Genomic DNA, 14019 nt, shown 5'->3' with positions numbered 1-14019 from the left:
AATCAGATGGTACTGGGGGTGGGACAGTGCTGGGGACTGAGTTGTGACTGCAGACAGAAGAGCGGCTACATCAGAGCTGCAACAACACAGTTTTAAATTTGTTTCTTATCAGCCATTGAAAAAAAGGGCCAATGCTGATATTCCTCAAAATGCCAAATATCGGCCCCAAAAATTGTCCAGGCTGATAATCGGTCTATCCCTACTTTTAAGTGTGCTCTGGAAACACTTTGGTTTTGTTGTGGTGTATTTGTGTGTTTTCTAAATGCTGCCCATGTGTTGTCAAATTGATGAAGATGTTTTCTTAATTTGCTTGTGTTTTGTCTTTTTGCATCTTTTGAGCTCTCAGGGCCACCGTAACAACAAGACAATTTTCACTTAAAACAACAAGATTTCAGTTTTTTTCCAAGTGTGTGTGTGACTGGACTAAAAGTGGCATCAGCCCTGATGGATCCAGATGTTTAGTCGTCTTCCTAACTGATTCTGATCCATTTTTATTTCCTTTTCGAACAGGAAGTCATGCGGTTTAGGACAGCAGCCGCTTAAAGCCACAAACACACCAATAAACATCACAACAAAGACCGCAGGTTGAGCTCAGCTGGTTGAGCACGCTGCGAGTTCAGAGCCTCTAATCTTTGGTTATAGAATCAATTCCCAGGCTGACGGGATTTGGCGCATGATGGCCTCCCCCATTTCCTCTCAAGCTGTCCCATCCAATAAAAGCTCCAAAAACTACAAGACAAGAATCAAGAAGAGAATGAAAAAGAAATAAAAGTCAAATGCCTTCCTTTTCTTCTTTCTTTTGTGTGTCAAAGGGTCAGGGTCGGGTCAAACAGCACTGCACTGCAAAAACTAAAATAGTGTTTTTGTCTTATTTTCAGTAGAAAATTTCTTTTTAGACTTAATATGAGCCACATTCACCTGACCAGTCCAGAACAAATGTCTTGTTTCTAGTTATTTAACAATAATAATGAGGTCTGAATTACATAAAACAAGCAAAAAAAAATAGGGATAGACTGATTATCGGGGCCGATATTTGGCATTTTGAAGCATATTGGCATCAGCCTTTTGTTAATCAGTCGGCCGATAAGAAACAAATTTAAAATTGCGAAGTTAAGTGTTGGAGTTTGTATTGTTCAAAATTTCGACACGGATATTTCCACTTTGACTGCAAATTAATATCGGTTTTAAATATCGGTTATCGGCCTCTTTGACTACAAATAATCGGTATCGGCCTGGAAAAATCCATATCGGTCTATCTCTAAAAAACATCTGCCAATGAAACAAGAGAAAACTTACTTGTACTAGGACATAATTCCAGTTTCAAGCAATTTTTTCTTGTTCCTTTGGCAGATTTTTTTTACTTATTACAAACAATTCAGAGCTCATTTTTGTCTTTAAACAACTTAAACAAGACTTTTTTCTGGACTGAGAAGTTAATTGTGGCACATATCCAGTGTAATAAGACATTTTTTACCTAAAATAAAACAAAAACACTTGATAGGATTTCATTTTTTTGCAGTGTAAAAGAGCATCTCATACTGAACACCTCATTTTGGAGCGCTTATGTTATAAAAACAACCAAAGAGATGGAAAGAGACTTCATGACAGACAAGTCAACACCTGAGCCAAGCTCCAGAGAAGAAGAAAGAGCTGCACACGTGGCTGCTTATCACAATAACTGAGTCAAAGATGATGCTTATTGTCATTGGATGGGTGATGGAAGCGTGTAAAGCACCTGCTCTAAAGCTCCTCAAACACACAGAACAATACGAAGACACGGAGAATAGTGCAGAGAATTATATCCATAACAGTGTCTGAATGGGCCCCCCTGTCCTATGTTTAGAGGGCCACAGTAGCCTATTGTTGAGAACGCATGCTACAGGCCCACAGCTGGGTCCGTCCCGTCCTATACATCCAGCGCTAATGGACACTTTGTTCCCTTATGTGTCCCGCCACTGTCTAAATTACAGGCTGAGCAAGAAGGGGATATAGCATGCCACTGAGTGAAGGCAAGACAACTCCCTCTGTCCAAATACACAAGTGTACAGCAACCCACACACACTGCCAATAATAAACATGGAGCTAAATCCTCAAATATATACAGCCCAATACATCCTGTACTACGGCCGACTAAATTAAGACTTTACGGACTCAGAGGCCACTTTGGGTTTGTATTTAGCTGCATTTATTTCACAACCAGAGGGGTTTGGAGTGCTGGGATGATAACCAAAGCATGTGGAGGATGTTTATATTACACCAGGACAAAATCCTTATGAATGAACGAGGATTGTATTAATCAGGAATTGCTCCACAGATGTGCACAAAAACTGACTTTTTGCATCTTTTATGTTTGCTCCATTTTCAGGTTGTAAACGTGATGAAAATAGCTGAACTTTGCATGAATCCTCAGCCGTAAACCCACACCGCTGGGTGTGGTGGGCAGAGCTGTGCACGTTAATCAAATGTCTGCAGCAGGTGGTTCTAAATCACTCACTGAGCATTTGCATATTTTCAAGGTGTTTGCATTTGCACACTGTGTAATCTTATAGTAAACACAGCCACAAACCACAACTCAATCAACGCATCAGGCTGCACTGATGAATAATCATATCACAGTTCCTGAAGGCCTGGTAGGGTTTCCTGGTTAATGAAAATGATAATGTGCTGAATCAGTGGTCGACTTTTATGGCTTTTAAACGCAGCGTTCTCTCGGGGTTTTCCACTCTGCTGTCTCCTCTTTAAAGCTGACAGTTTTCTGTAAATGTGGTCCCAGCTGGAAGGAGTGCAGCAGAGAGTTTTACTCTCTTGGAACAATAACTGTCTGAGGAAATTGACAGCGTTTCGGCCAATTACTCCTGTTAGCAGAGACGTGCGCTTACTGTCTCGCAGACTGACACCAAAACACACACACATCAAAACCTCAGGCTGCTTCTTTATTGGCATTTAAGCTGCTGGTTGATTTACCTACAGGTTTCTTGAATCTCCTCTTTTATGGAGGAACATCTTGCAACAGTGGTTCCCAACCTTTTCTAATTCAGGGCCCACTTTAAAGTCTCAAAAGCACTTTTTTTAGTGGAGACTAGGGATGCATCAATATAAAAATTTTGGCTGATACCGATATCTGATATTAATATTGTTGTTATCGCTGATAACTGATATTTACTGATATTGATATTGTAATAATAAAAAAAAAATCAATCTGAGATGATGCGCCAAGGTAGTTTAGAGAGAAAGAGTGGCACGATCATGAGAAGACAACCATGGAGAGGATCTAAAAAGTACGTTTTGTCTGTTTTTTTAATCAAAAACAGGAAGAGAGACAAGAAAAAAATAAAAGAAGATAGTCCACTCTTCTTAGGTAGTTTTGGGGTTTACATAACCATAGAAAAATATATTATTTGGGTCTTGAAAGATTGTTCAAGATGCTCTGAAAGTGCTGGCAGCTAATGAGTAAATATCGGCTGATGCGGATGTTGATACTGATATATCGTGCATCCACAGTAGAGACTGAAAATAAGGAATTAAACCGAATTCTGCAAAGTGGTCCTGTTGAAAAGTGGTCAATAACAACAAAAGTTCTTATCCCTCATTTGCTTCACCCATGTCTGATGCTTAATTAAAACAAAAACAAAACAGAATAGTGAAAATAATACTTGAACATTTTTTCAAAATTGTTTGAAAGGTATCTGAGCTTTAACTTTCAAAACATTTTTTTTTTCATTTTATTTTAGTAAAATTACCCCCACCCCCCAAAAAAATAAAATAAAATAAAAGTGAAAAAAAAAAGAAATAAAAAAATATAAAAAATAAATAAATAAATAAATAAGAATAATAATGAAAAAAAACATTTTTTTTTGTCGACCCACTTGGATAATCTTCACGGCCCATCAGGGGGGCATGGACCACAGGTTGGGAACCACTGCCTTGCAACACTCTTAATTCTATCTATAGATGATTCACCAGAGGGTGGATAATTGCATGATACTGTGTTGGTATTCATGTTATTGTATCCACCCTATACATACTGTGCTGCAATGTACAGACACACCTTTGTACTTCTTAAAGAACACACTGTATATAAGCCAAACAAAACACTATAATCTGCAGATAGAAATACCTGTACGCACAGAAACTCAGAGTCATCCTGATACCAGTCTGAGCTAAACGCCATGCTTGAATCCCCGGGTGGAAGAGGAACCAGTGATGTTACAAAGTCGTAGCAATTAACAGCGACTGTAACCCGGGCATGACAGGACGTCCTCGCTCCCAGGGGAAGGAAAAGCTGAAATGTGTTTACTTTTTCAGCCGTGCAGCAGACGTAGAGCGCTGCACGGAGGATCAACACAGACACAGAGGCTGAGGCAGACATTAAAGAGCAAGAGGGAGAAAAAAAACAAGGGCGCCTGACTTTAATGTCGCAGGAGGTCCGCAGAACAAAGTGCTCATACATCATACTTACATATGTGACTTGGAAGAGGATCAAATCTCTGGGTGTCAAGATGTAAATGTTTTCTTTTTATAGTGGGACACTCTGTCCTGTTTTCTCTTCCCATGAGGGACTCAGTGTGTGTGTGTGTGTGTGTGAGGTTTATCTTCCTCCTGCAGAGTTCAGTGGGTTTTTCTGCAGTTATTATCACTCATCTCATGTTATTTACACCTTAATGATACAGGTCATGCTTGGGGATTCAAAACTCTCACGAACAAAGTAAGGACAAAGGAAATAGGCTACATTATCTTGTTGCTTTTATAAATTTCTACAAAAGCTCCCAGGCGTGTCAACTCTGGCGCCCCCTGTGGACAGAGTGGGTAACTTATCTGTTTGCTGATGTTATCTTTTTAATGTTTTCTGATAAATATTCTCATGCATCTTCATTTCAAACGACTTAAAGTGCAGTCACAGTGTGGGAAATGTTGAAAATGCTGTTTCGGCAAAGTGCTGTTTACCATCTCATATGACATCAACCCCGCGGCGGGGGCGGCTGCATCCAAAATCACAGAGAAACTATCACTCTGTTTGCATCATCCGTGTCACTTCAGTCTGTTTCTCCATCAAAAAATTTCTCACAGCGGCTTTAAAGCTTTTAAATATTCTCCGTTCGCGATGAAAACATGAGATTTATGGCTTTATTTTGGCTCTTTGGCGAGTCATCCTGGTCTGAGAGGCATATTTCCTCCTGAAGCCTCTTTAATTAGGAATAAATGGACCAATTAGAGGCCAGAACCCTCACAGAATCATTCATAAAGATGTAGTTTATCTTTCTGGAACCAACCACCAGAGTCAGACTGAACCAACAATTAACCCACTGCTCTGATCCACTCCCGCATGTGTTCGCCTCCAGGCTCACAGATAAATGCAGCGGATGAAAAAAAACAAGCCTCTGGAGGCACATCAACAACAAGGATTCCTGGATACACAGCAAAACCACACACACACACACACACACACACACAACACTGTGGCGCAAGCCTTTGCCATGGTTACTGCAAGAGGGTGCAAACATCCTTACATCATCTGCAATCGCATGTTCAGAGGAGTGATGTAAGCTGCATCTGCATATCTCTGCTGGAACCAAATCAGCGTGTCATACGATCATTTACGCGTCTTAATGAGCTTCAAAGAAAGTATGAGAGCATCAGGAAGGAGCATCAGAGGAAATGACTTCAAACTTTCTAGTTTCTGCAACGAAGATCAAGATTCAGTTTGTGGAAGTGTTTTATTATCAGAGAAACCCTCATGCTCAGGCAGAAAGCGAGCTGACGGAGTGTTGAGAGCATGACAGGTACAGGTGCTGTTCTCTCTGTCTGCACGCTGGTTGCCATGGCTCCACTTCAAAGAGCCGGCCCCGCTCAAAACAACAGACTGACATCCTACAGAGAGGAGGGGGAGGAGATCCATAAAAACCACCGTCATGCCGAACACAGCGCTGACATCTTCTCCGTGTTTCATTAACTCTTTATGCTTTTCATTACCCCTGAGGTGCAGGTGTTCCAACACATGCAGACACACACAGGGTTCCTTCAGCCCAATGTGACTGACACTGCAAGACCGATGTGCGGCCTCCTCCATCCATGACCACACCAACTGTCCCTGTCCCCCGGCGGCAGAGCTGTTAATCTCCTGACAGGTGTCCATGTTAGCCGAGGAATCCACCCTGGCCCCGGCGGATTGACTTTCTTAACACAAGCTTGTAATACGGCACATGGAGACACAGAGGAGGGGAATCTGACTCTGCAATCAGAGCAGCCAGATAATCCCTCCGCATGATGGTAATAACAAACTTGTACTGTTGTTATGACGTTAATTAAGGTTTAATAGAGGAGACTGGAAGATGAGGTTTGGGAGTCTGACACATGACAGTGACAGAATGTGCCCGATGCTGCGTTCACGTGCTCCTCCTATCGTCTTACGTCTTCCTTTCCAAGTGGTAAACATGATATACTGTAAACACAAGAGCTTTGTCTTTAAAAAGATGAATGAGATAAATCAGATTCTCACCCGTTCAAAAGCTGCCTCGGTCGTATGACCGGCCTGAGGATGAGGGGTCAGGGGAGGGTTTATGAAAAGAAGGTTTACCCTCCTTCTTTCTTTAGCTTCGTCCTTAAAATTCATAAAAAGACTTCAAAGGAGAAAGCTGGAAATTTTCAAGCATTAGGGCTAAGTTTAAGGAATGTAATGATACACTCAACTCAAGATTCAATGTGATTTCTGATCACAATTTTTCTAACAGAATGAGCTAGCATACAAAATATGACTGTAAAAAAAATATATATTTTTTTAGTCATAAGATTTTTTTTACTATATATATATATATATATATAAATAAATATAATTTATATATTTATAAATATAATTTATACATACATATATATATATTTTTTTTTTTTTACATATTTTCTTTTAATATTAACTAATTAAAAAATAATTAAATTAACTAATTAAATAAAATAAATAATTATAGGAAAAAAATATTTACCAAAAACACAATTTAGCCTTATTTAATACCACTCTATATCTGGGCTTTAAAGTTACTTTAAATTTACTAGACTTTCTGATTTTAAATACATCTGAATACTGAAATCATACACAGGAATATGACGTTCTTCAGTCATTACTACTCATAATTGTGAAAGTAAAGAGTGAATTAAAAGAGGTAAATGGTAATAAGTTGTACATGTGTACACCCTGGCCACCCTTACCTATGTCACTGCCCTTATTGTGCCACCCCAGTCTAAATGTCTGGACATGTCCCTGCACATAGCCACATTACGGTGTGGTATGAAAGCTAACAGGCTAAAAGCTAACAGGCTGAAATCCCGAGCTTAAGGAAAACTCCACTTTTGATTTTTAAAGAATGAGAGCAAAGAAAGCCAAACTACAACTTGTGTCTCAAAGAGACAACAGAAAAGTGACTCCTGAAGAAGAAAGAGGGGGATTAACAATCAGCTTGTGTATAATACGCGCGAGTGATTTCACAGCTTGAGCACAGACTGACCATCATTACAGTCTCCACAAACTGTTTAGGACGATGTTAAAAGTAAATATAAACCACACAGAGTGACAGGGGACACTTCTGTTTGTGCTGACTTGCATAGTATAATTTACATTTGAAACATCTGAACAAAGAGTTTCCTAGTTCTGAAGGAAAGGCCGCTTTTATTTTGGCGTGGCGGTGCGCTACGATCACAATATAACTCAATGAGTAATACAAATAAACACAACCTCTTTAAACAAGCAATCTCAGGTTTTCATGTGCTCCTAGTTTAGGATTTTTTCAAAGGAAAAAAAAGTCTTCTGCTGTTTAAAGAAGGCATCACGATTTATTTTTTATCCCAGCCAATTTGAATCTACAATCATTTGTTTTGATTTTTGACTGTCTTGCGATGCATCGTTACATCCCTACTGAGCTCTCATGAGAGCAATGAGCTTCACACGTCATCTTTTAGACGTTGTATCCACCAGTGCAACTTGTGCTGTAAGTAACGTACAACACAAGGAAAGTATTCTTAATGTTCCTAAGCTCGAGGCTAAATATCCCTTGCAGTGTTAACATCCATAACAACACATTAGCTCTGTAGATAAGGTTAAACAAACTGAAAACTTGATCTGAGTCAACAGAGGCTTTCATGATGTTCCTGTTCCAATCGTGCAAAGACACACACCTGACACGCTCCCACGTATCCTCACACACACACACACACACACACACACACACACGCAAGTTTTCTGCTTCACAATGCAAGTATGTCTTTTTGCATTTCGTGTAAATATTATGTTTGTGTGATCAAACTGGGAAAGACAAATGGTTTCCTCCATCCAGAGGCCTCTTCCACATGAAGGGCCCCTTAGCGTTCAGCTACGGCACCATGAGAGGCTCCATTCCACCAATATTATGTTTTCATTAATGAGAAGGGGCTTAAACAGTGCTGTGTTTGTTTGTGTTCAGGCCCGTCTGACTGCCTCTGCTTCTCAAGAGTTGAAGGAGTTAGGGGGGAAGAGGGAGGAGAGGGGGGAGCGTCGGGGTCAGATGTAGCTATGGGCCTCTTTCTCTGAAAACAATTCAGAGCGGAGGAAAAGAGCGGCAGGCAGGCAGGCACGGGAAAAAAGAGGCTGCTACCTTGTTTAGCTTGTCTGGAACATGGTCCTGAGACGCAAAAACAGCCAGGACCATGAGAAAGATTTAGACGATAAAACGAGGGACTGGAACAAAGATCCCCTTTAGGATGTCCTCAGAAAACCTGCTCTATACATAACAGCATTACTCGATAACAGACAGCAATGCCTGCTTCATTTCAGGGGTATGTTTCCTCAGGAGGGGGAGTGAAAAGGCTGAGAGTCCATAAGAGGAAGGTTCGGTGTCGTTTACACCTCCAACAATAGCCGCAGCTCATTTGAATGAGAAGGGAGGAAGGAGAACGCGGCGACTCACCGTTTGTCTTCTCCCTCTGATGGGTTAGGGTCCTGCTCCTTGGGAACGTGTTCCATTCACCTTAATTCCATCCAGCAGCCAATCATGAGAGACTGAGGCAAGCCCCACCCTCGGATGCACACTTGTCATTCGCCGGTCGGGAGGGGTCAGTCAGTGAAACATGACGGGGTCCCGTCCCGGGGGTGTTTGGGAGGAGGGGGAGGGAGTTTTCAGATGTAGTCGAGTTGCTTTGAGGTCGGTGTGGTGTCGCTGAGGGTGCAGAGTCTGGATGATGGAGGTCCAGTTGAGGTAACAGTGAGGACCCGTGGGGGGCCGGAGCTGCAGGTGGATGTGGGGTCTCAGGGTAGGGTCAAATCTGGAAGAAAGAGATGAAAAAGATTAAATCATCTGTGGAGCTGAAGCTTTCAGATTGTGAGAGCTTCTTCAGCGTGAATACTGAATGTTCTGGTCATCTGTGGGGTAAACTGAGAGGGGAAACTTTAGCCCCTCAACCGCAACCCAACCACAGAAAAAAGTGATGAGTGTTTTTCATGATTAAATTTGAAACTGAGAAAACAATCAGAAGACTTATTGTGGAGGAAATCATCAGTTAGTGCACCCTGAAGTGTCTGTTTTTGAGCTCATCTTTGTTCAAACACAGCTGATGGCTTCTCTTCAGGCTCCAGAAGCTTTCCCCAAACTATCTGATATCAAACCCAACTGGATTAATCCTGATCATCCAGGAAACAAACTTGATCTCAGACTCTAATTCTTGCTGATTTATTGCATTACAGCTCAACTGGACAGACTACATCTTGACCTCTCATCCCATCCGTCTCCGTTTATCTACTTTAACTCAAGTCATGCCAGGGACACAGATGAATGGCACTGTAAGAGGAAAACATCCATCCAGCTCCTGGGATTCCTCTGAGTCACACACCAAGTGAGGAAAAAACTGTAGAGCGGCTCTGAGGTCAGACGGGGACTGTGTGCCCTTTGACCTCTGCTGCTGCAGCTGGACTGTTTTTGGAAAACTGTTTACCAACGGGGTTAAGATGCTCTAGGAAGAGGAGTGAAGCAGTGTGTGTGTGCAGAGGGTCCTGATCCATTAGCCCCTGCCTCCTCTGTTGTCCAAGGAAAGGCTTTATTCTTTCCTGGGCTAATCCCGGGCTCAGTGCTTCTCTAATCCGGAACAGTGGGATACAGGGCATGAGAACGTCCTTAGACATGACTGATATTATTGTTGCTCTTACTGCTAATAGAGAGATTACGGTTCATATTCAAAACAACCTTTCTCTGCAAGCAAAGGAGGATTTCATCACCTACACACACGCTGTTTTACAGTCTTAATGTAGGGGGAGATTAACACCATGCACCGTCTTGGTTTGGCTGATGACATCCAAGAAAATAATGACACTTAAGATGAAATGTAGGGCTTGATAGAATAAAGAAAGCTCAGTTCTTCAGCGGCAAAAAACTGTACTCAAAGAAGGTTTAAAACACACAAGACAAGAACTAAACTGCTAAGAGCTAAGCTAAGCTAGCTCATCAAAACACTGATTACTACAGCATGCTCAGGAGGTGTGAGCATTACATTTTAGTTTGTGACTCATCAAGAGCTGAAATCAAAAACTCAGCTTCCTTTTTGACACAAAAGGATGTGTCTAATTTTACTCTTTCTGCAGGTTACCCTTACCAAAGAAAAATATATGTACCAATATATTTTTTGAAATGTATTGTAATATATTGTAATATATTATTTTCCCAATACATTTACCAATATATTTATATTTGATATACATGGAATAATATATTAAGGGCACATATACAATATATTATATATTCATGAAATATATTGCAATAAATTGCAAAATTTAAATACTAAATCTCATATATGGGAATATATTACCTAATATATGATATGATATTTTCCAATATGCTGCAATATATTTTTACTTCGTAAGGGTATCAAGGGATGATTTGGATGATTAACCCTCAAAAGCCTTTGTTAACCATCCATTCATACATGACGTCATCAGCATGTTTTGCTGCCTCTTGTTTCAGAAACTATTATCATCCCAAACATCAGGATCCCTATTCATATGATTCCAAAAACTCTGATATGTATGAACTCACTCACACATCCAGAACCCTCCAGACACCTGAATCACGCTGTCACTGCTCACATCGTCATGATGGATGAGCCGGATCAGACCTGGCCTTGTAGGACCCACTGGTGAGGAGCACAGTAGTGATATAAAGCCCTGCACTAATGGAGTGTGCTTTATCAAAGGTCTGCTCTCTATCACATCCACTGTTACTACAAGGGCCGCCGTCCTCACTGCGCCTGTTTGTGTTGTTGCACAAACAGCTAGCTGTGTATCACACAGGGACGGAGAGGACAGAGGAGAAAGAAGAGGCCTCTTGTTTGTTTAGAAACTGAAATTAGTCCTGAGTATCAGCTAATAAAAGACTGAACAGGCAGCCTCCTTTGAAGACATATGTAATCATGAGAGAAAACAAGCTTTATGACCCCAGGGTTCAACTGTTCCTCTTTATTTTAGTCCCTGCAGCAGAAATAGTCCGGGCTGAGTGGTCACGAACAGTTCAGGTAGGACAAAGACTTGTTCCCTCTTCATGATGAGCTTGTATGCTAACCCTTTATTCAAACTAATCCAAACAAAAGAGGGATAATTTATGTTGACGAACCAGGGCCTGTATGCACATCCAGCCATTTGCACTAATGGTGAAACAAAGATGGGTTCAAGGTAGGCCTGAGCCAGGTTAACGCCTCAACAGAAGGTTAAATTCACTTGAGATAGACCTTGAATTACAGGCGCTAACTTTATTCTTTAACATGTTACTGTTAAAGATGAAATATGCAAAGACAGTGGATATTTAGGGATTGTAAGTCTGATGATACGGAGCTATGCAGCAAATTTAGATTCAGTAGATGCAACATTTTTCAGTGAACAGATGAAATAAGGGAAGCTCGAAGACTCAAACTGGCAAGGCTCGCTGCTATCAGTTTTACAAGTTTGCTTTGCTCTTCACTTTTCTGCATCTGGGTTGACACAAGATGAGTGTGGTGAAATGTTAGAGTTCATCAAACAGCTGCTTGAAGAGTTTTTTATCAAGTTACAGGGGCAAACGTTCCTATCCTTGCTGATAACAGCTGTTTAATTCATTCTATATTCTTCTCATAAAATGTTTTTTTTGCTCTTCTCTCAGTTGCGTTACTGCTTGCAAGGTTTATTTCTGTTCATGTGAAGTATGCATGCACAATTCAAATTTGTTTGAGCAGGTTTTCCAGGAGGTTCCCCTTAATTATGACATAATCTGCACCTGGGTCGCTTTCGTGTTGTAATCAGTTAACTAGCTGATTATTTGAAGTCGTGCTTGCAGCTAATGCTAATGGTACGTTAAGACCAATAGTTCCATTTGTTCAACGACTGACCATGCATACTGGCCCTGGTGTGTTATGAGCAGTATTGCATACTCTGTATTTGGTTAGCTCTACTAGCATTAGCATAAAATCTTACTGTAATATTAGCTAGGGATGCAACGATATGAAATTTTGTTGACACTGATATCTGATATTAATATTGCTCTTATGGCCAATAACTATTATTTACTGATATCAATATTGGTTAAAAAAAAAAAAAAAATTTCAACACAGATGATGTGTCGAGGTACTTCAGAGAGAAAAAGTGGCGTGATTGTGAGAAAAACGACCAGGATGGAGAGCCTGGGATGAATGCAATCAAAAAGTAGGTTTTTTGTCTGTTTTTCTAGTTTTGGTGTTTACATAGTCATAGAAAAAAAAATATTATTCAGGTTTTAAAAGATTGTTCAAAATGATCTGAAAATGACCAGCAGCTCATGATTAAATATTGGCCCATTTCACTGATACCGATTGGTTTAAAAATTGACCAACATCAGCTGATACTGATATTGATATCAATATATATTGTGCATCACTAATAGTAGTTTAGTTTACACTAAAAAGGAACGTGTCTTTTTATTTGTCTGCTTACAAATTATAAAAAGCTGTCTCCTCTCTATCTGCTGCCTGATGTGGTGAACTGAATGGGATAAATGTATAGTGAGTGGGTTGTTAATAAGAAATAAATGACTGTTATCAAGAAGTATACATATGGTTGTGAAGAACTAAAGCCCTGTTATCAGGATTCAGACTGTAACAAGGATTAACTGACCTTCTCAAGAAAGAGATGATTATAAATAATGAACAGGCTGTTATCAAGGATTACAGACTGTTACAAAGAAGTCGACAGCGTAATCAGACTGTTATCAGGGAATAGACTGTTATAAATAATTGACAGACCTTAGTCAATATTTGATGGGCTGTGATCAAAAACACATGGACGCTTATCAGAGAAATAACATTATAATCAAAAATTAGTAGACCATAAATAGGAAAACAGCAGTTATAAATAACTAATGGACCATAATCAGAATGTGTCAGATGACGGGATCTTGATTAGAGTGAAAAAGTTGTCATCAAGATTTAAAATCAACAGACCGTTACCAAGATAAAAACAGGCAGTAATCACAAATTAATAGATGTTTTTACAAGAACTGACTTTAAAACAGACTGTGATCAATGATTGGAGGACTGTTTTAAAGAAATGCTAAACCGTTTGGATGTAACCACTGATCAGGATCAAGTTTGTGACTCAGCTTTGAAGAGAAACAAGCAGGAAGGATGCTAATTGGCAAATATTGAGCCACGCCAAAGTGTATTTGTTGTGTCACATCTATTTATCACTGGTTAGTTACTTCACCAAACAGCTGACTCAAAGAAGAGGTTTTTAGCACACAGAACTGGCTCTTGGTAAAACTCAACATCTTTAAGGATCTCTATAGGCTCTGATTTCTACCACCGTTACATCTTTTATTTATGCACCGATGAGTTGCAGCCTTTACCTTTTGGTAAGTCATGGTTTAAAAGATGAGACTATCAAAACTCATAAAACATCCCTTACACGCAGGGCTTCATCACGCTATGACCAGACAGAGGGCAAACGAAGAGGAATAAATCTTTGGAGAAAAACTTTCCGCCCCTTTTTTCTCAGCCCGTAAAGTCTCTGAA

At 40.2% G+C, this 14019-nt stretch overlaps 1 protein-coding gene across 1 annotated transcript in view; it reads right to left on the bottom strand.

Annotated features, from left to right (window-relative positions):
• The window catches only part of thrab (thyroid hormone receptor alpha b), a 210124-nt gene that overhangs the window by 49619 nt on the left and 146486 nt on the right, over window positions 1-14019 (bottom strand). The window contains exon 4 of the mRNA XM_074662891.1: window positions 8928-9282. Coding sequence (XP_074518992.1) covers window positions 8928-8983 — 56 coding nt within the window. The 5' untranslated portion in view covers window positions 8984-9282. The remainder of the gene's footprint in view (window positions 1-8927; window positions 9283-14019) is intronic.

The sequence above is a fragment of the Halichoeres trimaculatus genome, unplaced genomic scaffold (genome assembly GCF_033239565.1).
Source record: "Halichoeres trimaculatus isolate MK-OKI-2021-1 unplaced genomic scaffold, fHalTri1.1 fHalTri1_scaffold_23, whole genome shotgun sequence".
Classification (NCBI taxonomy): domain Eukaryota; kingdom Metazoa; phylum Chordata; class Actinopteri; order Labriformes; family Labridae; genus Halichoeres; species Halichoeres trimaculatus.
This window is presented reverse-complemented; position numbering and strand designations above follow the sequence as displayed.